This window comes from Barbus barbus, assembly GCF_936440315.1.
Source record: "Barbus barbus genome assembly, chromosome: 37".
Classification (NCBI taxonomy): domain Eukaryota; kingdom Metazoa; phylum Chordata; class Actinopteri; order Cypriniformes; family Cyprinidae; genus Barbus; species Barbus barbus.
In genome coordinates, this window is record NC_136715.1 from 19,873,370 (window position 1) to 19,900,811 (window position 27,442).

General features: G+C 35.7%; 3 protein-coding genes across 5 annotated transcripts; 2 read left to right on the forward strand and 1 right to left on the reverse strand.

Moving 5' to 3' along the window:
- Positions 1–1,067: 1,067 nt before the first annotated feature.
- Positions 1,068–6,243, forward strand: ddx49 (DEAD (Asp-Glu-Ala-Asp) box polypeptide 49). Of its 2 annotated transcripts, XM_079396451.1 has the most exons (14): positions 1,068–1,108; positions 1,203–1,328; positions 1,897–2,020; positions 2,120–2,205; positions 2,324–2,445; positions 2,523–2,710; positions 3,912–4,052; positions 4,650–4,725; positions 4,812–4,888; positions 4,988–5,085; positions 5,254–5,328; positions 5,480–5,568; positions 5,652–5,723; positions 5,970–6,243. In XM_079396451.1, the coding sequence occupies exons 2-14, from the start codon at positions 1,214–1,216 to the stop codon at positions 6,087–6,089; spliced, it is 1,383 nt and encodes a 460-aa protein (XP_079252577.1). In that variant the 5' UTR covers positions 1,068–1,108; positions 1,203–1,213; the 3' UTR covers positions 6,090–6,243. The 2 variants fall into 2 exon arrangements, with proteins under 2 accessions (XP_079252577.1, XP_079252576.1); XM_079396450.1 differs by having other exon boundaries at positions 1,068–1,328.
- Positions 6,244–6,282: 39 nt separating this feature from the next.
- Positions 6,283–9,833, forward strand: LOC306856907 (U6 snRNA-associated Sm-like protein LSm4). 2 transcript variants are annotated; one of them, XM_079396453.1, is made up of 6 exons: positions 6,283–6,417; positions 6,937–6,978; positions 7,124–7,222; positions 7,316–7,517; positions 8,541–8,621; positions 9,598–9,833. In XM_079396453.1, exons 1-6 carry the CDS (start codon positions 6,415–6,417, stop codon positions 9,600–9,602), a joined length of 432 nt encoding a protein of 143 aa, XP_079252579.1. In that variant the 5' UTR covers positions 6,283–6,414; the 3' UTR covers positions 9,603–9,833. The 2 variants fall into 2 exon arrangements, with proteins under 2 accessions (XP_079252579.1, XP_079252578.1); XM_079396452.1 differs by lacking the exon at positions 9,598–9,833 and having other exon boundaries at positions 8,541–8,777.
- Positions 9,834–11,666: 1,833 nt separating this feature from the next.
- On the reverse strand, positions 11,667–26,609 carry rab3ab (RAB3A, member RAS oncogene family, b). Its single transcript, XM_079396886.1, has 5 exons — positions 26,524–26,609; positions 21,632–21,859; positions 15,573–15,691; positions 14,174–14,298; positions 11,667–12,974 (listed from the first exon to the last, which is right to left on the reverse strand). Exons 2-5 carry the CDS (start codon positions 21,857–21,859, stop codon positions 12,784–12,786), a joined length of 663 nt encoding a protein of 220 aa, XP_079253012.1. The 5' UTR covers positions 26,524–26,609; the 3' UTR covers positions 11,667–12,783.
- Between the last annotated feature and the right edge of the window lie 833 nt (positions 26,610–27,442).

Below are 27,442 nucleotides of genomic sequence, written 5' to 3' on the forward strand. Positions count from 1 at the left end.
GTTCACTACTCACTGCTGTGTGTGTGCACTTGGATGGGTTAAACGCAGAGCACCAATTTCGAGTATGGGTCACCATACTTGACAATACGTCACGACTTTATTTATTTATTTAATAAAGAAACGAAACGAAATATAACCACTTTGCCATTAAGAACCCAAACTTAACCTTGTAATGGCTGCAACAGCAGCTGTGTAAAGGGGAAGAGGTTCCTGTTTTGAAGAGGCTGGGGGTTATGTGTTGCTATAAATATCAAGTCAAGTCTGCTTTATTGTCAGTTCTTCCACATGAACATACATACAGAGAATTGAAATTGCTTTACTCTCAGACCCTTGGTGCACAGTTAACATTTAAGACACTGACGTTCAAATACGGATAAATACAGTTTAAACATATGTACATACAACTATACAAATATACAAATATACAAATGAGGACATTGTAGAATAATAAAGAAAGAGAGAGATAAAGTGGCATAAGGCACATGGCAGAATAGAGTGCAAACCAGTTAAATGAAACAAAACTGTGCAGATATATGTGTATATGTATAGAGTGAATATATATATAGTGCAAGAGGAGCTTATCAGTCTGAGGACATTGTAGAAAAAAAAAAAAAAAAAATATATATATATATATATATATATATATATATATATATATATATGTATATATATATTTAAATGACTATTTATTTGATCATGGTATCCATATATATCATTATAAGAACAGGCTTTTGAGTTTTAATCAACATACACAAATACACATATTCGGTCAATGCAATGTTAGGCTATATAACAAAGAGAGATAAACCATTGTTCGTCTTTTTAATTGCTTACCCTAATTAATATTTGATGTGAAAAAAACGAGCCAAAGTCTCGTATTTACGCATTTTGTAAATACAAATTGAGACAGTTTTAATAAACTAAAAAACTATAAAATAATAATTAAAAAACTAAATTATACAAAATAAAATACAATTTGAGAAAAAAATAAAATAAAAGGGCATCACAAGCATATTTTAAATTAATTTAGCGGAGACCTTTTAGGGGCGTGGTCTTTTCCCTTTTCCGCACATCATCACATGACGTCTAATTTACGCGGCCGTCGCAGGTTCGCACGAGGTTTATGTTATCAAGGACATTTAACGGCGTTTCAAGCAACATTAATACACTGATTTACGTTTTGGATATTTTGTTTTAAATAGCCTGGTGGAAAATGGCCACTTTTAAGTCTCTCGGCCTGTCTGAGTGGTTGGTCCAGCAGTGTAAGCAGATGGGAATCAGCCGCCCGACCCCAGTCCAGGAGAAATGCATTCCTGCCATACTGGAAGGTAAAGATCTATATCTGCTTCACATAATCTCATTAAAACGAATAAAACGACAATTTCACGTTCATAAATAGGCTTTGCATAGATCTTTATTTTAGTGTTACATTTAAACACTTTTTGCCGGATACGTGAGCATCTCAGTGGATAAATACATAACAATAACAATAATATTCCATTATGTTATTTTTATTATTTTTTTTAAGTCAATGAGTTATTCTGAATGAGACTGTTGTGCTTCTGGTCGCAAAAGTTCACATGTATTGTGATCATGTTGATGTGAGACAGAGCAATCTCATTAATGAATTATATGCACATAAATATATGTACCAGATGCATCTGTAATATGATGGATTTCACTTTTACTTATATAGACCTCTATGTAAGGAACATTTACATAAAATACAGTCTGCACTTTCATTTATAGTTGACTTAGAATGCATAAACAATATTATTTTTTGACACTTTAAACTAGGAATGTGACTGATGAAGTTAAATGTTGTGTAAAGTGCTGTCACCTGTCATCAGAACATAGTGTTTGTTTGTTTGTTTATATTTCATTGCATTCACACAGGTCGGGATTGCATGGGCTGTGCAAAAACGGGAAGTGGAAAAACTGCCGCATTTGTTCTCCCAGTGCTGCAGAAGTTGTCTGAGGACCCTTATGGTGTTTTCTGTTTGGTGTTAACACCCACAAGGTTTACTTTCTTACTTTGTTATTATTTATACAGCCACATTTGAATATTCATTTGCATGTAGATATTTCAAAATGATGTTTTTGTCTGTTTTCTGTCCAGAGAGCTTGCTTACCAGATCGCTGAACAGTTCCGAGCGTTAGGGAAGCCACTAGGCTTAAAAGATTGTATCATTGTGGGAGGAATGGGTAAGATGCCATTTAAAGCTTCACTTGGTCATCCTTTAGGGCTCGTTTATTTATAAGAATAGATATGCATATTTAAGATAGAATGCGACGCTTTATTTTTTTCTTTTTCTTCCATTAGACATGGTCACTCAGGGCTTGGAGTTGTCGAAAAAGCCACATGTTGTTGTGGCCACGCCGGGACGACTTGCTGATCACATCCGAAGCTCTGACACAATTAACCTGAAGAGAATCCAGTTTCTAGTAAGACTCTTATGTATGTTTTTTTCTGATGTTTGTTTAAAAGCAATTTTCATAAACTCTTGCATGTTTCTTGGCAGATCCTGGATGAAGCCGACCGTCTTTTAGAGCAGGGCTGCACAGATTTCACTAAAGATCTAGAGGTCATTCTCAGTGCTGTGCCCGCAAAACGCCAGACACTGCTGTTTAGCGCCACGCTCACGGACACGCTGCAGCAGCTGCAGAGCATCGCTTTGAACAGACCTTTCTTCTGGGAGCACAAATCAGAGTAAGTCAGGTGTATATGTCGAATATGCTTCTTTGCTTTTTTTTTTAGGTCAGAAATTCAGCTCTGGCATATAAAACTGGTAGCTCTAATTTTTTGTATGTGACCCTGGACCACAAAGTCTTAAGTCGCTGGGGTATATTTGTAGCAGTAGCCAAAAATACATTGTATGGGTCAAAATTATAGATTTTTCTTTTATGCCAAAAATCATTAGGATATTAAGTAAAGATCATGTTCCATGAAGATATTTAGTAAATTTCCTATTGTAAATGTATCAAAACTTAATTTTTGACTAGTAATATGCATTGCTAAGAACTTTATTTGGACAATTTCAAAAGCGATTTTCTCAATATTTAGATTTTTTTTGCACCCTCAGATTCCAAAAAGTTGTATTTCGGCCAAATATTGCCATATTCTAACAAACCATACATCAATGTAAAGCTTATTTATTCAGCTTTCAGGTGATGTATAAATCGAAAAATTTACCCTTATGACTGGTTTTGTGGTCCAGGGTCACATATATAAGCTTGATATGATTGGGCAAAGACTATTTCAAATGGATTACATACAGATGAGTGTCTTCTGGGGGTTTGTTAGACTAGTCGCTTACAAAATTTCCTTTGAAATGTTAATGAAATTAGTCGTAGCACACGCCCCTAGTGGAAAACAAGATTGCACACTTTAAGCATGCAATGTGAGGTAATGCATTGCACATTTATTAGTTGACAGACATTCAACTAAATGTGCAATAGGAGACATTGACTTTCCATTAGTCATGATTCTCTAATCTACAAAAACAGCATTTATTTGAAAAATAAATATTTAGTTTTTACTGTTAATTTTGATCAATTAAAAGCATCCTTGCTAAATAAGTGTTAACTGTATGTATGCAATCTCAAAACTAGGAGTAAAGGCCTATTCACAGCAGGGACAATAAATACAATGATGATGTTTCAAAAATCATTCTAATTCTGTGAGAATTCTATAGGAATGTTAACACCACAACCAAAACAGTAATGGCACAGAAGAACAGTATCGTTGATTAGAATCACTTTCAGAATTATTTATCCCAGCTGATGAAGGATAAAAAAAAAATGTTGACAGCCAATCAGAATCCACCATCTTATCATAGACATTAAGGCTGTTTTGACAAAGACCTAATATAATTTTTTTTATGTCACATGGCTCTCTCTCTTTCTGTCAGAGTGCAGACGGTTGAAGAACTGGATCAGAGATTCATCCTCACTCCTGAGAAAGTCAAAGATGCTTACCTGGTCCATCTCATCCAAAAGTTCCAGGATGAACATGATGATTGGTCTATCATAATATTCACTAACACATGCAAGTAAGTTTTCAGTTTCAGAAAAAACCTTGCTGGGTTAATCCATTATAATTCAGATCCCTTTCATAATCCTTCCATCACTCACTGCGTGTGCAATGGGCATTAATGATACATAAATTAGGCAGCTTGTTCACTAACTGACGTAACGGACCAATGCCACAGAGTTATGTTAACCCTCATAGCATTCAAAATCTGTATACGAAAATCTAGTATTTTTGCATTCCGGAAGAATCTTTTTTTTTTCAGTTTATTAGCAGCTTCTCATTAATGAGTGAATGTGAAAAAATCTTACCATGTTTTGAATATTAACATGTTATTACCAAGTTCAAATTTGATGAGATTATTTGAATATATTATTATATCAAATTTATAAAAACCTATAATCTGAGAATTACCAGTATTAAAGGGGTGGTTGGTGGTTACCTTCTTTAATGGTTAATATCTCTTACAAAACACTTTCAAAAATTAGTTCCCTTACAAAAAAAACTATGCTGCTTTTGGAAATATTCATGTATCTCACAACCACATTTTCATATGAAGATGCAAAAATCTATTACAGATATTGATAACGTAATTGCATAATGTTTATGAATGTTCCAGGAACTGTCAGATATTAACAATGATGCTGCGTGAATTCAATTTCCCAACCATCTCCCTGCACTCAATGATGAAGCAGGTAAGTGACGGGCTACGTAGTTAAAATTGATTTTCACTCAGCGCCTAATGTCTCTACTAATGGTTTTTATGTTCTTCCATTTTCAGAGACAGCGTTTTGCCAACCTTGCAAAGTTCAAGTCTAACGTCTTTAAAATTCTCATAGCCACAGATGTTGCTGCAAGGTACAGAGAAAACACTTCTCAACATATCTCAGGATTGTTCACCATCTCTTTGCCATTGTCTGATTCTCTCCACTTTCATGTATCTGTTCTTATCTAAAGGGGTTTGGATATTCCTACGGTGCAAGTTGTTATCAATCACAACACACCGGGTTTGCCAAAACTCTACATCCACAGAGTGGGACGAACCGCTCGAGCTGGTGAGATATGAAGAGTTAGCTGTAGTTGTGTTAATATTCGTATTACTGTTAAAATAGTATTTTTTTTGGATTATGCAGTCCTATTTTCACTTCATAAATGGGCTGGAACGCTATATTGTCAAATCCACTTTCAGAACTGTTTTATGACGTCCTTTTTGTTTTGTCAAGGCCGAAATGGTGTAGCAGTCACACTAGTCACACAGTATGACATCCATCTCATCAGTGCCATTGAGGAACAGAATCGTAAGTTCAAACCTAAATCTGCTTTCTGTTTAAAAAAAGGCCACTTATAAATCTAAATATATTCTGTATTGTGAAAAAAACACCGTAAATGCTTGCACGAAATTTCTTGCTGTAAGTGTACGGTCACTTGATTACTGTTTTGTGTGTTTAGAGACGAAACTAAAAGAGTTTGCTGTTGAAGAGAAAGAGGTGTTGAAGATCCTCACGCAAGTCAATGTTACAAGACGACAGTGTGAAATTGTGAGAGACGACTTTTTCAATGTACATGTATGTATTTTATATAACATGCTGGCAAAATCTTACATTTGTTAATTCTGTTATAGAGACTGGAATCCACTGATTTTGACGAGAAAAAGAAGATAAACAAAAGGAAACAAATGATTCTGGAGGGAAAAGTGAGTCGTTTTATTCTAAATGCATGCTTTAAACAGTAGAAAGGTTGTAGACTGTCAGGAAAAAAATTCAAGTAGTAGCCTGTCTATCAGGATTTTATGATCTGGTGTGTGTATATATATATATATATATATATATATATATATATATATTTAAAAATTATTTTTATTGTTGTTATTTTAATTTAATTTATTATTACTATTTTCTTTTTTTATTATTTACTTACATTTTTTGACCGCACCTTTCAGGATCCAGATTTGGAAGAAAAAAGGAGAAACGAACAAGAAAAGATCAGAAGAAAAATGAAGAAACAGAACAAAAAAGAGCCGAAAAAGCACAGTGCAAAAACGACAGCAGTGGATTCTTGAAGTGTTGATATTGTACATTCAGATGTGTGCGTATGACGTAAATGTGCTATAATTCAATGTATAAAATAATATCTGTGATCAGTATTCCAAAATAAACCGCATTTATGAGCGATGTTGAGTGTGTCCCTAAATAAATAAATATAAAACGATGCAGAAAATATTTAACAGTGGGGCTTTTATTTTGACAACTTCCGCTTTCACCTGGAAGTACAACAGTAAACGTTTTGTAGCCTACCTTGTGTTGCGAAGAAGATTCAGATTTAAGAGTTTAGTTTATTAAATCTTTATTAGGGATTTAAAAAGACCGATCAGTCGCTCAGCTGACATGGTAAGCGACGTATATAATCTGGCAGGCTAGTTAAACTGAAGCACAGTTGCTGTGTTGAGTAACTTAGAGGAGTTACCGGGCTGCATTGCTAATATACGGACGTTACGCTCCGTAAACGAACGCGTTTTGCACATAGACGTGGCATTTTGTATTAATAAGACAATTACTACTTGATTTAAACATGAACCCCGTTGCAATTCACTACAGACACATGCGATGCACTTATGTAGTAAACAGATTTTGGGCTTTCACTGGCCATTGTCGACAAAGTGCGCTTTATTGTCAGCCAAACAGAAGCACACAGTCTCTGGACTAAATATAACGCTTATTATAAACAATATTTACTCCTATTACTAAGAAATATTTGAGAATTGAATGGCACGAACTGTATAATTGCTGTTTTTGTGTTTCTTGAGTGCAATGTTTTTCTAGTCTTTATTCAGTAGCACTCCATTCAGAGCACTGAAGAAAGTTTTCATGCGCTTTTATGTCTGGTTCATTTGATTTCTTCTCTCCTAGCTCCCGTTATCTTTACTGAAGACAGCACAGAACCACCCGATGGTGAGTATGAGCAGCTCACATCGCCTGCATACAATTATACAGAACAGATCTGGAGAAATTTAGCCAGGAGTCCAAGCTGCTGATAAAAACATCATAATAATCCACAAGCAGAATAACAATCAAGTTAGTCTGCTTTTGTTTTCAGCTGGTGGAGTTAAAGAATGGCGAGACGTACAATGGCCATCTGGTCAGCTGTGACAACTGGATGAACATCAACTTGAGAGAAGTTATTTGCACTTCACGGGTAAATAAAACCTCTTTCCTCAAGATGAAGTAACAATTTTATTTGCGTCTGTGCTGGAATGTAATGGTTGTTTCTGCCTTCTCTGATTTGCAGGATGGAGATAAGTTTTGGAGGATGCCAGAATGCTACATCAGAGGAAGCACCATTAAATACTTACGAATCCCTGATGAGATCATTGATATGGTGAAAGAGGAAGTAATGTCGAAGGGACGTGGACGGGGGGGCATGCAGCAGAACAAACTGCAGGGAAAGGGCAGAGGAGGTGGACCTGGAAGAGGTGGTGGAGCCGGCAGAGGTTAGACACATTTCAGAGCCCTTGTTAAAGGAATAGTGTGACAAAAATTTCATTTATAAGTGAACGTAAAGGGGAAAGTTCACCTAAAATAACTATTTTCATTATTTATTCACCCTCAAGTTGTTCTAAACCTGTATGAGTGTCTATTTTTTCCTGTTTAAGCACAAAAGAAGATATTTTGAAGAATGTTTGTAACCAAACAGTTGATGGTAGCAATTGGAAGTCAATGGCTACCGTCAAGTATCTTCTTTTTAACCTGGTAACGATCAATCCCACTTCTGGAGCATAGACTTGAGGCTTAGAGGTTGAAAATCTTGAATGCTTTGGAGCACAGACAAGAAAAATCTCGTTTGAAATCTGACAATAGTCTTCCGAAGAAAGTTACAGAAGTTTTGTATTTAATATAAAATATAGCTTTTAAAATATGTTGGACTCTAAAACTGCTATAAAACTAAACAAGCTGTGTTCCAAATTAGAGGTTGATATCTAAAAAATTAAATAAAAAAATGAACTATTAGTAATATTTTGTTTGGCCGTAGTACCAAACTTTTCCACTAGCCAAGCCACTGCCAAGGTCAATCGGTGATCCGTATAACAATGTGAACTATTTTTTTTCATATTTTCACAGTTTATGAAGTAGACATCCTATGTAGTAGTATGAAGCTGAGCAGTATTGTATTTAAATTCAACCTCTAACAAACATAAATTTAAACAAAACGTTTGCATGTAACAGTTTATGTTGGAGATGTGTTGCTATGTACATCTTACTTTCAACATTTTCAGTATAAAAAAAAGACTAGAATGGATATTGCCTTTTGAATACTTTGCATGAAAAATAATCATGGTTTACCCATTTTTCGCATGGTCGCATGTTTATCTTCAATTCAAGTTTTGCTGCATGCTCTTTTAAAAAAATAATAAATACTTTTTGCTATATAATTCCTTTTAACATATTAAATGTTGCAGTCGCAGTTATTGAAATGTGCATACACAGTTGACAGACTTTTTAATTTTTCTTTTGAGGTGTTTTTGGTGGCCGTGGCAGAGGCATGACGGGAACTGGCCGTGGACCGCAACAAGACAAAAAGCCTGGAAAACCACAAGGTGTCCAAAACCAACACTAGATATAAAACACATAATCTCCTCATGTGTTCGTTTGTGTTACTCCCTTTAGACACAAGAGCACCTTTTCAGGTCTCTTGACATTCACACGTTAACATCATAAGGCAGAGTATTTTCTTTTATAGACTCGTTTATAAGCCTCAGTTAGTGCATTAAACTGCTCAACAACTTTTTTCACTGAGTTTGTTGTAAACGCCCTTAAAGGTGGGGTAAGTGATTTCTGGTAGCCAATGTTGACATTTGAAATCACCAAAACAAACACGCACCTACCCTAAAAGGGTCTCGCCCATATTTTGATAGCTCCGCCCCACACATACGACAACCCAGACAACGATAAGTTCTGTAAATCAAAGTAAAACCAATGTTACTCGCCTATCGGCCTTCCCGCTCATTGAGTTCTCTCCAGCACTGGAACGCTGATCCGATATTTACCGGACACGAGCGGTGCGACAAAATGCTATAGAACTCATTATAATCAGTGATGCTGTCTACACTGGATGCCACGACACGACAAATCCCAAACAGTAAACTGCTGCGGCGTTCTATTTACGACATATTGAGACAAATTTCAAATGATTTTCAACGGTTGCTTTGCCACGTCCAGTGTAGACCGACATTAGCTGGTGCAACACGACAACTGTCGCGTCCGGTGTAGACATGGTATTGTCCTCCTTTTGTTCCACAGATGTTTTCCTCTTGTTTTTTTATCCGTCATCTCTATCTTTCTGTCGTCGCTCGGCTAATGTCCGTCATGCACTGATGAGCGCTCTCTCCTCGCATCATGAGTAGACACACCCCTTACTGCTCATTGGCTGCAAGTTTGTTTAGCTATTGGGCCTGACTTGGTTTTCTAAAGCGTTTTGGAAAAAATGCATACCCCACCTTTAATGGAAAAACACATGTGAATTTTTAGTCTGTCTCATACTTTTTCCTCATACTGTCTCATCTACTTTCTCAGTTTGATCATCAACCAGAAAGAGTGAGCTTAATTTGAAATGGACGTCCTGAATTTCGGTGAAGATTTTAATTTGGATTGATGTAAAGACGCTCTTCTATTTTCTCCAAATAGTTTTTATTTTCTGTTGTCTCATCTTTTGGTGCAAGTTTTTTTTGTTTTTGTGCTTTAAAATACAACCAAGGTGTAACTTGACATGTATAATGCACTTGTGAATAAATATTTTTTTGTTAAATATTGCAATTGCTGTTCATTTCTGTGTGAGCGCTCTTTTTCATCTAAAAAAAAAAAAAAAAATGGAAACAAGTTGCATAACATTCAGTAAAGACTGGAGTCTTTACCTAACTCCAAAATTAATGTCTTGAAAATAAATTTAGACTATAGTTGGAAAGTCAACATAAAAATGGCTTGCCGAGAGTCATTACTGCATTACAGGGATAGTTGATTCATTCAAAACAGAAAAATTACATCTTTTAGTCACCTTCAAGTTGTTCCAAAATTGTATGCAATTGCAAAACTGGATAAAAAATAGGTTCTAAGAAATGTCAATTGTTTTATAAACTTTTTTTTTTCTCTGCAATTTTATATATATTTTAACTGTGGCCTGAACCCAATACAGCATAACTTCAGAAATATGATAACCCTCAGCATTTTTCCTTCCAGCCAATCAGTGGCGTGTTCTTGCATGGACCTTACGTAGCTGACTGTTACCATGACAACAGCTGATTCAGCCTTCATAGTTGAGTCTTTAGTTCCCTCTTGTGGTTGTTTTGTCAATGAAATGGCATAGAGATTTATTCATTTTCAAATCAATGACAAGCCAAATAGACCTTAGTCAGGGTAGCGCCATATTTTTCTTTTTACTGGAATGAAAACGAGGTTATGGAACTCTGTAGAACTACAGAGTGTTCTATATTGCTCTGATATTCTGATTGCTCAGCTTTGAAACTTTTAGTAAACAAAAACTCCATAAAATAGTTTTAAAAGTTATGAAAATCACGTGATCTAGGACCTTTCCTCACAACCTCGTTTTCATCCGCGTTAAATTCAACATGGCGTCTAAAATAAACACAGTCTCAAGTAAACAGCACAAACTTTTATTTTTTATAAGTTAATTTTCACAACATAGACAGTTGATTTGGTAAATTTCACCACTGGACACTTTGACACCAAACCCCTTATTTTAAATACAGTACATTTACTACTGCATATTAGTGTGTTTTTTCCTTGTACATTACACTTTAGATTATCAGAAGAAGAAAAAAATCACAATGGAGAGCATCAATAAAAATAAATCTAGATAAAAATGTAGGAAATGGAGAACAAACTCTTAGTCATGATAAACTGATCTGAACGTGGAGCAGATACCTTACATGGTGAGCTGTTATGTTAAAGATTCAAACTCTTCTCATTTCTGATATGCATCTATTGTATATCATCTGCTTATTAGGCCAAAAAGAGAGGGGACCCAGCTACAAACAACTCGTCCCAGGCCTCATGGATGTAGCAATGGCTCTGCTGACATGTCATTACATTAACATTGGTTTTCTTTCAGTTTGAAATAATGAACAGCATTTGCCACAAATACAGTCAGGCTTTTGAATTTCAGCAAACCTGCTCCACAGTAGACGTTATGGTCAGTCTATCTGCCTGCTTTGGTTTGCAACAGTACTTTGCGACTAGTATTTAAACCACATACTCAAACAATCACATTTCCATTCCATCCTACGAAAATATTCTGTTAACAGAATGACAAATAATCTGCAACACATGAAAAGGTATTTTCTTCAATATTGCTCGGTAATAAAGTGACATTCATTAACAAGCAGGCATACACAACAGCAGGTAAAGAACATCCTCTTTTTATATATATATATATTTTTAATATCACCTAGATTTTTTTAAAGCCCATAATCGATACAACACAGTCCACACACAAAACCAAAGACTCAAAATGTATGTACAGTAAGTTTTCACTAAAGGAAGACAGAATAGCAAAAGAAAGATGCAGGAATAATCAGGGAGGCTCTTGCACATGTAAACATTAATACTTATGGGCTTTTTTTTTTTTTGTAAACTGATTTTTGCATTATAGCTGCACGTAAAATCTTTAACAGGACACGCCAGTCCAAAGTGTCATTATGGGAAATGCCTGTCAAAATCTCAGTAATCTTTGCTAATTTTTGAGAGTGTATAAGAGCATTGTTGATAGTAAGTAGGTTGAGCTTATGGCTCTGCTGCTATAATGAAGTAAGCAACAGCATGGCCGCAAATCAAACTCGGATTTTGACTAGAAATATACTTGACTAGACCTAACGAAGCATTGAGAAAGGAATCCTACCACTATTTGCCTAAATGGCTTCATTTCCTTTCATGCAAATTTACATTAAGGAATGTTTGTGTATGATATCTGGCTTTCAGTCCCAGGACTGAAATTACATGAGGCAAGGCAGTGAACAAGATACAATGTCACAGATACAAATAAGCAAGAAAGGTTGGTGACGAGCACTGCAAAGAATTACCATGAAAACAGCATTGACTTCTCTAACTTTCTTTATATTTGTCAGAAAAAAATAAAAATGTTTTAGATATATATTTCTAACTGTATTTAAATACTGAACTGTATTTATGATGTACACTTTTTGGAATAAATATACAGAAATCTCTGTCCATTTTGCTTTTTTATATTTGTTCATAATTTAAGGATATGTAAGAGTAGAAGAAGAAAATATTAAAATATGAAGTAAAATGAAGGCATTGAAAACTTGTTACGGATAACCGATTCTGTGTGCTATGCCAAACTAAGGCCTAATAATACACACTCCTAAAATTTCAATTTAGGCCTAATTATAAAGTTTTTAACACATAATATGGGCTTAATCATAATTTCAGGCCTAATCAAACCCTTCAAGGGATAGTTCACCTATAAATGAAAATTCTGTCATTTATGCTCCTTTAAGTTGTTCCAAACCCATATGAGTTTCTTTTGTCTTCTGAACACAAGTTATTTTAAAGAATGTTGGTCACCAAACAGTTGTTTTTTCCATACTATAGGAGTAAACGAAGACCAGCAACTGTTTGGTTAAACATTTTTTCAAATGTTCTTGGTGTTCAATTCTTATACAGATGTGGAACAGATGTGTTTTTTGTGTGTTGGTGCAAGGCAGTGCAGATAGAGCCGTGGGATTTTCAGCAGGCGCAGTCCTGGTGCGGAGCGGTGGGCTGCTCTGTGAGCTGCGGCCCCTGTTTGGCTCCCGTCACTGCAGGATCGGCGGCATCCAGGCTCTCTGACATCTTCTCGCAGATTATGTCTACCAGCCGCTCGAAGGTTTGCTTAACGTTAATGTTGTCCTTGGCACTGGCTTCAAAATACTCAAAACCTGTGGATAAAAGAAGAAACCAAGTCAAGACCAAGGCCTTGTTCTAAAACTCCGTGAGCTGCCTACAATAGCAGAACGTTCACACATTTTATCATTTAAAAAAAGTCCATACTTTTCCAGACCCAAACTTCTTTGTAAAATTTTCACACCATATTTCAAATCTTTTATCCACCTTTTAACATGCATGTCACATGCTATGATGTCATTTACATTTAATCATTTAACATACGCTTTTATCCAAACCAACTTACAAATGAGGACAATAGAAACAAATAAATCAACAAAAGAACAACAAAATATTTGTTGTGACAAGTTAGTCTTACGCAGTACACGTAGCAAGGTTTAATAAAAAAAAAAAAAAAAAAAAAAAAAAAAAAAAAAAAAAAAAAAAGAATAAAACGTAGATAGAAAATAAATAGGTAATGATAGAGGATCAAGTTATTATTTTTTTATTATAATTAAAAATAAATAGATGGAATAAAAATAAAAATGGAGAACACTAGTGTAAGAGGGTCTTTTTAAAAATAAATAACAGAACAAGAGTGTGTGTTCAATCTCACATGATAACCATATGCACTGATTTTCTAAAAGCGATTTCATGATGAGAAGAAACCTAAAACACTATGGAACCTGAATATATTTACCTCTGACATAGCGCTTTGATACGGTAATCGTGGTTTGTTGTAGCATGATCACCAAACAGCACCGTACAGTCTGATTTAAATGGCTGTGCTTTAGCGAAGAGAATTGCTTATGATAAAGACAGATTTGTGTTATGATAATATGCGTTGTTATTCGTTCAGTCATGTTGAACTATCACTAAACATTTGGCTTCATTGACTGCAAGCTCCAAACGGTATGCAAAACACTGAGAAATTCTAAAAATAAATTCACCATATAAGCAATTTCACAGTTTAGAAAATGAATAGGGCCAATAGTCTTCCATACTCGTTTTCTTCTTTCCATACTTATCCGGTCCTATAGAAATGACTATAGAAAGTCAAACTCCAAAATTTTCCATACTGTGTAAGAAGAAGTTCCAGCACTTTTCAGATGATGAAAAACATATATTTTGGAAAACATGGTATCTAACACAAAATGGATATTTCCTTAAATATGAGATTCATATCTGAAAGTATATTTGAAACTATAGCTGTGAATATCCAAATATATTGTGCCAACCGGCAAACATGACTTACCGAGATGCTCGGAGAGCTGTCGTCCCCTCTCAGAGGCCACCACCCTCTCATCCTCCATGTCACACTTATTGCCCACTAGCAGCACCTGGGCATTATCCCATGAGTACGTCTTAATCTGTGTGGACCTGCCAGAGACAGTCAGATTTGATTAAATGTTTGCTTGTTAAACTTTCCTCTAGGGCTGAGCTTTATCATCACAATGTTTTTCTTCCATATCAAGCGATATCTATACTCATTTACCATTAATTGGAAAGAAAATGCTTTCCACAGGTCTTCCACAGTATCTCTCTGTTAAGTGTTACTGAATCTTAGCGTTGCATTTGACTATAGACCACAACATTCTTTTGAATAGACTATAAAATTGGCATTAGTGGAATTGCTTTGGCATGGTTCAAATAATACTTATCTGACCATCATTAATTCATAGCAGTGAAAGAAGAGGTATCATATCGATTACAAGTGCAGTATGGGGTACCACAAGGCACAGCACTAGGACCGTTGCTTTTCATGCTTTACATGTTACCCTTGGGAGATATCATCAGGAAACATGGTGTTCCCTTTCACTGTTATGCTGATGATACCCAGCCCTATATTTCTTCACAGTGTGACGAAACATACCAATTCACAAAACTAACATGCATAATGCATAGTTGGGGACACTTCATTTCACCAATTTTCTGGCAATAGTGTGAGCTTGTTTACACAGACACTATTTGTAATTTGTAAAGTTGCTTTGACAATCTGTATTGTATAAAGCGCTATATAAATAAAGGTGATTTGACTTGACAATTAAACTCAGAGTAGCACAGAATAGTACCTTTTAATTTAGAAGCCCCATTTCTTTTCTTATTTTTTTCTAAATTCTGTGTTCCATTTAATTTTTCTTGTCTTTTTATGTAATATGAATATGTCTCATTAAATGAATTACATTGTTAACAAGTTAAAATGTAATAAAATGAACAGTTTATAACAAAACATTGCATTTTTATTTTGTCAAATACAATGCTGCAAACGAAAACATGGATGGAAAAAAAAAAAATGTACAGCTTGTTTGATAATAACCCCTTTAAAATAATACTATATAACTTTTAGAAGTACATTTTAGTATACAATAGTAATAAATTTGTGATAATTTTTTCACCAAACGTTTATTTTGGCAAGTTTGTTGTGAAGAACTTTGAGATCCAGTGTGTGTTTGACAATAGTTTTTCTACTCATTTTTCTAAGCTACTGAAGTGAGTCTTAGAGCAGCTCTGGAGATGAAGTTCATGTGTTTATTTCTCACATATTGAAACAGCAGATGCTGAAAACACAGCAAGTGTCACATGTTTTGAGTTTGTGTAGTAGTCGAACTACGCCACTCATCCACACAGAGGTTTTGCGTGTTTAGTTCACTCACCAGTCCTGTACTGCAGCAAAAGACTCCTCGTTGGTGATGTCGTACATGAGAATGAAGCCCATGGCTCCGCGGTAGTAGGCGGTGGTGATGGTTCTGTAGCGTTCCTGTCCCGCTGTGTCCTGTGAAGGAACAAACCAGTAATGCACAAGATGAAATAGGAACAAATGCAAGACCAATGTTTTACAAAAGCAGAATGTTTTTGATTGTTAGCATCAGTCAAGCCATTATAGTAAGATAAGAATATGCTATTATAATTTATAGTATATTAAGATTTTTTAAAATGTTTTTGAAAGAAGTCTCTTTGTGAAGTCTCACAAAGGCTGCATTTATTTGATCAAAAATTTGTAAAAACTACTTTAAAGAACCGTCAGTCTAATATATTTTAGAATGTAATTTATTTCTGTGATGCAAATCTGAATTTTCAGCATCATTACTGCAGTCTTTAGTGTCACATGATCCTTCAGAAATTATTCTAATATGCTGATTTGATACTCATTTATCACCATTTATTATTGGTGTTCAATTATTTAAAATATTTCTTATTATCAATGCTGAAAAAGAGCAACTTTTATTTGAAACAATATTTTGTAAATTGTTTTACTATCACGTTTCATCAATTTAATGCAGCTTTGCTGAATAAAAGTATTAATTTCTTTTTTTTTTACTTCAAACCTTTGAATGGTAGAGTATCACAGTTTCCATAATGATATTAAACAGCACATTTGTTTTCAATGTTGTTGATAATAAATGTTTCATGAGCGGCAAATCAGCATATTAGAATGATTTCTGAAGGATCATGGTGTACTCCAGTAGAAGACTGAAAATTCAGCTTTGCATCACAGGAATAAATGATATTCAACAATATGCATTAAATAGATGGTCCTTTAAAGTTGTTATTTTGATCAAATAAATGCAGCCTTGGCAAGCATCAGTGACTTAAACATAGAAACCTAAAAACAAACCCACAATCAATTAAACAGATTAAAAAAAATCAATTACAAACTGAGGGAAAAACTGAAATTTTGTAGTAAACAACAGCATATTGTCGATCGTACAAGTTGTACTAAACCCTAGAATATTCCTTCAATTACTTGTTTTTTCACATAACCAGGAAAACAGGATTTATACGTGGTTTCGGTTTTTACATGTAGCTCCTCCTATCAAGAAACTTGAGAACAAGTATAACAATAAGCATCTGCTATGCAAGGAACTGATCTCTGCACCAGAGAAATGAGCCTGTTAATTATAATTATGAACACACTCCATTCAGTCATTACAGGCCCAACTTATGCAGGAGGCTAAACAAGCATGTCTAGGGAATGACAACAAACTACAGCTTTTTGAAAAAGGAGGAAGAAATTCAATAATCTTTGTTTCACGTATCCTGCAAGAACACAGAAAAAAAAAAACCTTAGTTTGCACTATGAGCACTTTGCACTTTTTTGGGCTAATTAAAAAGCCCAAAAAGCCCTCATGCTTCAAACGCTCCACCATCATCCCCATCCCAAAGAAACCCAAAATTACTGGACTTAATGACTACAGACCTGTGGCTCTAACGTCTGTAGCCATGAAATAATTTGAAAGACTGGTTTTGGCTTATCTGAAGGACAACACTGGACACTTACTCGACCCCCTGCAGTTTGCCTACAGAGGTCTGTGGATGATGCAGTCAACATGGGACTGCACTTTATCCTGCAGCATCTGGACAGACCAGGGACTTATGTGAGGATCCTGTTTGTGGACTTCAGCTCACCATCATCATCATCATAACACCATCATAACGGACACCCTTCAGAATAAACTGACACAGCTCTCCGTCCCCACCTCCGTCTGTCAGTGGATCACCAGCTTCCTGACAGACAGGCAGCAGTTAGTAAAGCTTGGTAAATTCACATCCAGCACCCGCACCATCAGCACTGGAGCTCCTCAGGGCTGCGTACTCTCCCCACTGCTCTTCTCCCTCTACACGAATGACTGCAGACCCCTCTGTTAAGCTCCTGAAGTTTGCAGACGACACCACACTGATTGGCCTCATTCAGGACGATGACGAGTCTGCTTACAGACAGAAGGTTAAGGAGCTGGCTGTATGGTGCAGTCTTCACAACCTGGAGCTTTACACGCTCAAAACTGTGGAGATGATCGTGGACTTCAGGAGAAACCCCCCTGCTCTCCCCCCACTCACCATCATGAACAGCACTGTGACTGCAGTGGAGTCATTCAGATTCCTGGGCACCACAATTTCTCAGGACCTGAAGTGGGACAATCACATTGACTCTATTGTGAAAAAGGCCCAGCAGAGGTTGTACTTCCTTCGCCAGCTGAGGAAGTTCAATCTGCCACAGGAGCTGCTGAAACACTTCAATAACTGTCTGGTTCAGCTCAGCTACCAAATCTGACCTCAGAAGACTATGTAGGGTTGTCCAGACTGCTGAGCGAATCATTGGTACAACCCTCCCCACTCTCCAAGAACTGCACTTATCCAGAGTGAGCAAAAGGGCTGGTAAAATCACTCTGGACCCCTCACATCCAGCACACTCCCTCTTTGAACTGTTACCATCTGGTCGACGCTACAGAGCTCTGAGCACCAGAACGACCAGACACAGGAACAGCTTCTTCCCTCAGGCAATCCATCTCATGAACACTTGACAATAAACACGGAACACACAACTCTATTATACATTTATTCACCACACTTATTATTTTTTTTTTTCATTTCAAATTTGCACACAATTGTCTATATTATATATTGTGTTTTTGCTGTTTTGTACATTGCCTATTTGGATATTTGTATATATTATTCTTTTAATATCTGTGTCCTGTCCTGTTGTCTGTCTTTCTGTTGCACTGTGGAGCTTCTGTCACTACAACAATGTGTAAACATACTTGGCCAATAAAGCTTATTCTGATCATTCTGATAAAGTATTACATTATGTGCAAGCTCCTCGTCTTGCTGAACTTTGGTATATTTTTTGAAGTTTTTATTTTTTTGCTCTTTTTGCTGTTTTTCACTACTTGGTTATATTTACGTCATATAAGCAACTCCAGCTGATTCAACCACAAAAGGCTTTCTGAGAGAAACATTAGTATGACAGAACTATGAGTTTGTCTATAGAGAAGAATTGATACATCATGTATCCGCCTAGTACTATAACAAATCAACAGACGAATTCCTCACAAACGTAACCTATAATTCCTATAAAGACTTCACGAGGGCAAAATGGTGTCTCCTGAGCAGCACTGGTGATTCTGTTAATATACCACAAGATCTGTGAGACTGCAAACCCTGTCTGGCTCTTGACTCTGATATCACAGTAATACATAAGCATCTTTTCACAAGTATACGTAGAGTTTCTGTTTTCTGTACTGTACGGAGTATGTGTGAAACAATCACCGTTATGTTCAAATTTAATTTTGCACCCATGCTAAGAAAAAAATCATGTACTATGCAGACTACAAAAGAGCACACTGCATGGTATACTGCGCTTGACTAGACTTTCCATTTCTAGTGTGACAAATGAACTGTAAGCAATAGAAACCGCAATTCCTAACATCTCTTGGGACACCACTTGGTCAGAGTGAGACATTTTTGCACAAAACTGGATTAACCCTATAAAGTGTACTCCAACATATTTGAAACAAAAGGCCTCTAATCATTAACATGATCAAAACTTTGATGAAAAACCTACTATTACATGCCTTCTGTCGTCTGACTGATACTTCAGCAAGTAAAAGGCCTTTTAGTGTCTAAAAACTTAGATACGCGTGTCTTTTGAAATCTTTAAATGATTTTTATTAACTAAATAGAATATTTTATATTGTTAGTAATATTTCAGGATGAACACTTTCAGCAGACTGAAGCAACTTTACTTACTTTATTAGAAAAAAACACTCAAAACGTGAGTATCAAATATGATCATAAAGCTTTTGATAAGTGATAAATCAATTTTATTGCATTGTATTATGTCATGTTTCGAAACTAGCTTTTATCATTAAAACTAAGCATTTAAATATTAACCTTACTAAGACATAGGAAACAGACAACTAAGATTTATATGCATTTTATGTAAGTTATACTATATATAAAGATCTTATTGAGTTACATTTCAAGCTATCAGTATTTCATCTTTCTTTTGTCATATACATTTCAGAAACTGCACCAAATTTTATAAAAACTCTAAAGTGTTTTTGCTCCTCGAGTATGAGCTCCATATTCTCCTGTATCATACTGTTTAAGCCATAAAGACCTGTATCAAATATGATAGTGAACAAAACACACATTTGTAATTTTAGATTTTGTAAATGTATTTTATCTAAAGGCTCAATGACCAGTTTCAATAAAAAACAAAAAAACAAACAAAAAAAACAAACAAAAAAAACAATTCTTATTATTTACAATGTCAGGCTTTACAAAATGCATTTAAATTACATTTTCAAGAGATGACAACTGGACGCCACTCTATGAATCACACTTGAGGTCATGTGACAATGTAGCATAGTACTGTCTGACACATTTAATACTATTTTTAAAAATATAGTAGGGAATGCATAGTACATTTTCTGCAGTTTTCAGTAAATGCCAAGCAAGTATTCAGTTCTGAATATAGCCAAATGTTCATGTCTTTTGTACCTTCACTGCATGATGCACAACAGTATTTTTTTTATGGTAAAGATGGTGGGAGTGAGTGAGTGTGTGTGTGTGTGTGTGTGTGTCTGCTTTGGTCTGTGGGGTGGGGGAGGGTTGTCTTCCACCAGAGGGAAATTTGAGGCACTGGGGGAGGGGTCCTGATACATCACAAATGATTCTGATTGGTTACTCATCTAGTGCATCAGCAAAACCTCCCCAGCCCTATTGGTTACTGACCATCTCTCTCTCTCTTCGTATCGCTGTACACTCAAAAAAATATTTAGGTCTGAATTTAAATTGCACGCATTTAAATTGCATATAAAATGTCCAATTATTCAAATTAAACACACAGTTAATATAAGTATCGCTTTTTATTTTAATTTTATTTATTTGTTTCCTTTATATGTTTACTATTGAAAGGTTGTTGTTGTATGCATGTCAATTTTATTTAATTTCTGTACTTTCTTAAATGGGTGCGTATAGAGTATTTACAGAGTGTTAACTTTTAGTTTTAGTTACTTTTTCTTATTTGTAAGTCGCTTTGGATAAAAGTGTCTGCTAAATGACTAAAAGTAAGTAAAGTTCACAAAATAATAAACTGAAATTCATAGGAAATTTTATGACTATTTGATTTTATCAAAGTGATTTTTAATGCATTCATTCAAATAGCTGAGAATCTGCATAAATATGTTCATTGTGAAAACTACAAATTTTGGTTAAAATATGGCTAAATATAAAACAAACAATATTCAATTATAAAGTGTATGAGATTGAAACAATTTGGATTGATTGCTGACAAATATATACACCTGGTTACTGTTTGTTTCAAACACATTCAGTATATTAGTAATATTACAGAAATGTTACCCGTTTCATTATTATTTTATATATATTTTTTTTATTATTGGTTTAATTATGTTAGACCTTTGGAATCTAAATGGATGGACATTTTATATCCAATTCAAATAACAAATCTTAAATTTAGGCCTTTTTTTTTTTTTTGAGTGACCACAACATTTCCGCATTAAACCATAATGGCTTAATTGGTAGATTTGGTCCATTAGTTGATTTAAAATATTTAGGTTTATGGCATTTCTATCAAAATTGGAATTATTTTCTGCAATTTTACGTTAAACTCAGCAGGTCACAATGGTGCCTGTCCATTAAGCCAAAGCTCTGTTTCTGAGATTTCAATTAGATTTATAAGTCTGAAATGAGACAATAATCAATGCCAGTGACTTTACTTAAACACCAATGTAATCACTCTCAACGAATCAACTACTCTGGACCTTCCAGTAAGAAAATAGCTAGAATGCAATAAGCTGCTATGATTTTTATCCAAAAAATGAAAAACACCTTTTACCTCTTCTTGTCTTCATTAAACAATGACCCCAACAAGCCCTTAAACTGGCACAGATGTGTTCCATGACCTCACCCAGATCTGCAGCTTTATCCTCTTGTCGTTCCTGTAGATGGTCTTCACCTTGAAGTCGATGCCCACCGTGCTCACAAATGCCGGCGTGAAGGAGTCGTCTGCATAACGAAACAGAAAGCTAGTCTTTCCAACGCTGCTGTTCCCGATGATCAGGATTTTGAACATGTAATCAAAGTTCTGGTCGGAAGACTCCTTTTGTCCATAACGGTTATCTGTAGCTGAAGCCATCTGGAGGATGCAGAAAAAAAGAGAATGTTTGCACATGTTTGCTTAATAACGTCTTATTTTGATAAAAGCTAATTATCTGCACCACTGGCCATCCTGTCAATCTAAAGGGGTCAAAAAAGCGTCAGACTTCACGTCTCAATAGAAGGCTGTCAAAGTTAATGACATAACGGTTTAACGCAATCTAATTTAATTAAAAAAAATAGTGCCATTAAGACAGGTTTTTTTGACTGTACTGTAGTTCATGCCAGGGTTGCCACACTACTATAGAGATTTTTTTCGACTTATCTAGTAAGCAGGCAGCAAGGCAGGTAACTAGGATTTGGAACACAGCCACTGTGATGCTTAGGCTACATTTAGGAGCTTGCTGAAGATGGCATACCAAGCAAAAGCTCTATACTTCAAAAAGACTGTTTATTTGGATTGACTTTGGCTGAGTGAATCTTCATCCATTTCACTATCCGTCACTCATCCCTTGAGACCTGTGACCAAAAAGCAGCGGTTGAGTCACCATCTACTGAAAATCAGTCAGGCAAGAAACTCGGAACAAAATGAAACGTCTGAGCGACTGCCAGGACATGGCATTAATCTGACATTTTCTTTTGGTGTCAGATCAAAATTTGGCAAGGGACCTTCTGAATACAAAACACTGTCTTTTTAACACCTCCATCAGAACGTGACAAGTGACTCATTCTACTGCCCATCTGAAGTTCACACGAGCTGCTGTAATGATGATTATAATCAGTGATTGTATAACTTCACGGCTGTAATCGTTTAAAATACATCAAATCACTATTAATATCATAATGAGAAAAACAAAAATGAACCCCAAAATGAAAACTTGCAGAAAACGCACTCACCCTCAGGCCATCCAAGATGTAGATGAGTTTGTTTCTTTAACAGAACAGATCAGTTGAAGAAATTTAGCATTACGTAACTTGCTGACTAATGGATCCTCTGCAGTGAATGGGTGCCGTCAGAATAAGATGATAAAGCCAAACAGATGATAAAAACATCACAATAATCCACACCACTCCAGTTAATCAATTAATGTCTTGTGAAGCCGAAAGCGGTGTTTGTAAGAAACAAATCCATTGAGATGTTTTTAACTTCAAAAAGTCACTTCCAGCCAAAAGGAGTCCATAATAATGTTTTCTCCAGTGAAAAGCCCATCCTCTGTTTTCGTCTCGCATCAAAATCTACCCACACATTTGTTTAGAGCTGATTTGGACTGCTTTCACTTGTAAACGTTGCTTGATCTTTGCATGTTTCTCTCCTGATTCAGATGACTTTTTCACTGGAGGAAGATAGAGGGCTTGTATTTTAGCCAGAAGCAACACTTTAAAGTTAAAAACATCATAATAATGGATTCGTTTCTTCCAAACATGCAGCTTTTCACTTCTCAAGATGTTAATTGACGGTCTGGAGGCGGTGTGGATTACTTGTGATGTTTTTATCAGCTGTTTGGACTCTCATTCTGACGGCACCCATTCACTGCAGAGGATCCATTGGTGAGCAAATGGGATGTAATGCTAAATCTCTCCAAATCTGATGTAATTATCTACATCTTGGATGGCTTGGCGAGTGCATGCGCAGCAATTTTTCATTTATGGGTTAACTATTCCTCCAAGGGTAACTTTGATTACTCATTACTCTTTTCTGTAAGACAAGTACCAGGTCGGATATTGAAGGTGAGCAGGGAAGAAAGAGATAAAGACAGTTAAAGAGATCTGGAGGACAAATGTAACATGAGCTTCCACGCTGTACGTACTGCAATGACTCAACAGAGCATGGAAAACCAGATTGGGATCAAGTGAAAAGCAATAATCGGATGTCTGACAGACACATTTAGCTGAAAGAGCTGAAATACTGTGCAAGCATTTCACACTGACAAGGGCAGATGCTTGGTTCTTATCAGGCCGTCTCAGAAAGATTGTACTCCATATGTGGACTAACTGGCCAGTCCAAACCTTAAATTAAGCTCATTCTAACAGAGGAAGTAAAATGTCAAATCAGACAGAAATCATAGTACACATGCTGGAACATATATGGAGGAACAGCATGCTATTATACCATTTCTGCAGTATCCATAACACATAAGCATGGATATTTTTGAATGCACATAAATACTTGTATGACCTTCTATATTTACCAACTGTGCAGCTCTCAATAGAAACATAATGTGTATCTTACTGTATCCCATAATACAATGCACTCAACTTGACTTTTCATTTTCAGTGTCATTAACCACATAATATTAGATACAATTTTATGCCTTCAATTTTGATTCATTATTCTATCAGACCGCCAAACACAAATACTACTGTTCAAACTGAGGTCGGTACCTTTTTTTCATGTTTGAATTGTTTTATGTTTACAAAATCTGCATTTATTTTAATCAGAAATACAGCAAAAACGTATATTTATTAGTGCTGTCAAATGATTAATCGCACTCAAAATAAGAGTTGTTTACATGAGGTGTGCATTTATCATGCATCTATAAATACACATACAGTATATATATATTGTGAAAATATTTCCATGTATATATTTATTCATATAATTTTGATAATACATAAACATTTAATATATGAACATAACTTATTTTTCTTAAATATATGCATGCGTGTATTACTTAAAATAATAATAAATTATTATTTTTATAATCCAAGTATACATACACTACATTATAATATATCATAAAATACCTATAATACTTTGAAATCTGTTTTTGAAACAAAATATACAGTATACATACACTTAGTACTTAGCAAAAAAAAAAAATACTACCATTCCATTCACAACATACAGTAGCCTCTAACTCAAACACAAATATAAAAGAGAAAGAGGGATTCAAAGCTGACATTTCACCTTAAACAGTCCTGTTTATCACAGCATGACACACTTCTATCACAGAGTCTGTATTCACACTTCCATACGGAGTCTACCATATGCTTGCTATTTTTACATTATATAGCATGCATACTGTGCACAGTACACAACAGAACAGACTGTTCGATATTGTGTCCCATAATGCAATGTGCTTGACCTTATATTTCTAGAGTGTAACAATTGTAAAGTCAGTATGACTTTAGCATGCCTTCAGTCATAATTAAGACGGACCACTTAATGTTACGAAAAACAAAGGAACAATTCTGAAGAATGTGCAGGTTGCTCATTTCCATGCAATTACAATAAAACTGAAGTGATCCACAATTTTAATATTTTTATAAAAAGATTCCCCAGTATAACTGGAGGCCACATATACTACACACATCCAATAAAGCAACCAGAACACAACCTGAACACAGACATTTGGATTCTAGCAAAAGGCTCATTGGGACTGGAGATTGGCATCAAATTCTGGGTTAAGGGCAACATGATCTTTAGATAGAAAGAACTCATAGATGTTCGAAGAGAAAACTGAATATTCCTGTTCTAATTTGTATTAGAGATTTTGACGAGTTTAATTAACTTCAACCATGGCCTGGTTCTATGTCTGCTCATCACAATCGAAGCAACTTCCACCAGACGCTGCACAAATTCAACAAAAAGGCTTCTCCTCTGAATCTGTGATTCAGCACGCCGCGTCTGGTGCGTCGGAAAGATTCGCAGAGCACCAAAGCATCCTAAAGTCAGCATCTCTCCTGATAACGGAGGGCTCCAGCAGACTAAAAATAGAGGCTAACTTTTAGACCAGCTGCTCTTTCAGCCTAACAAAAACAGACTGCCGGACCGCCTTGGGGAGGGGGACGGAGCACATCTTTATGGCTAAATATCGTTGTAAAATAGCCGGTTTCAGCAGCAATTACACTCTGCTCCAGCGAGGGCCTTTCTCTTCCTTTAGACGCAAATCCTCAATAATGCAAAAGTCCTGGTAATCAAGACCTACAGCACTGGACACTGTGTGGTCCAAGAACCGTCAAGCAGATTGGCTTCAAAATACCAGTCAGAAAACCCGTATCAAAGAAAACGCCTTAAACCAGTCTAAGATGGTTTGCTGGTTTAAGCAGGTCTAGCTGGTCTCACAGCCTGGCCAAGCTGGAAAGTGACCAAAACCACTTTGAAATCAGCTAAAAGATCAGCTTGGAAGACCATCAAGCCAGTTTAGGCAGGTTTAAAACGTTTATAAACGAAGCAACTAATATATACAGAAGCAAACGAGAGGAAAAGCATCCAGGACATAATGGCTAATAACAGCAGTTTTGCTGAATGATGGTGGAAAATATCATAGACTAGCGCAACAAAACGCATGTGCAGTATTATGAATGGTATTGGTAGCATATTATATATAAAATTCAAGTAAAATTATAACCAGGAAAAGACCAGAGCATCCTTACATAATAGCAAACAGCACATGTCCATGCAACGCTGCTGCAGAGGATAATTTCACCTGATTCACCATCTTCTCAGACGATGCTAAAGAGCACAGCGATTATTTATTCTCATTTAGACATAAAACAATCGAAGACGCAAACAATCTTATGAATGGGGAGTAACGTTATAGATAGAAGCATAGGATGCATGTCCATGTCAAATGAAGGTTATTCTTCTAATATTCCGCTCATTTTTCGCCACTTTCCCAGCGGAAAACACCCACATGCGCTAAGGATTACAAATTATTTAGCGTCAAATATTTAAAACGCGTATTACTGCTGTTGACTTACCGTAAAAGCCGTTTTAAGCGTGACTTACGCCAATACTGCGCCTCTTCCAACACCTGCAGACACTTTGACGTCACTTTGAAAGACGTGTGACGCAAAGAGGGGGCGGGGCTAAAGGTTTGATTGACGGCTCGGAGAACTAACGCTAACAATGCAGTCCCACCCACAGGTCGTAAAATATTCAAGACGCTTTAAAACCAGCACCATTCATTATTTAGGAGCGTGGCTTCGGTCTTTCCATAATTAATCAATTAAAATGGTCGCAGAAAATGAGCAGCTGATACAGGGATTTGTTTACATTAAAGGTGCAGGTCAGTGTCCTTCTCGCCACACTGATATGTAACCAATGTTTCTTATAACAAATCACCATGGAATACATGCAGTATAGTAATTATTGTCATTACTGTAAAATCATTAAAAAAAAAAATTTTAATGCAATTTTTGATCATAGTTGTAGGCTAGCTAGACAAAAACTGTGCTAACTGTTTTCCTCCTAAGTTGCCTGAAAAAGCATATATTCTCAAATTTGTATTATTTACTATTATATTGCATATATTTATTATATGTAGGCTAATAAAAAATATTATTATACTGCAACTAAGTAAATTATTCAGTAAAAACAATGCAAGAAAGTTGCATGAGTGCATAGGAGAATCCTACATCTAGTGTTTAAATTAATATTAACGCAAAATAACGATAATTTAATCAGCGTTACACGTCCAAATGATATGTATTTAAAATGACCAACATTTTTTATTTTCTAGAAAAATGGATCAAAAATATCTAGGCCTACTCATGGGGCACATACAACATTTTTTTTTAGCCAATCAAACGCTTTCATTATTGTACCACTTACCACCAAAGAGGCCTGTAATAACTGGAGAGACGTGGTTAGCATGAGCATAGCCAAAACCACATTCGT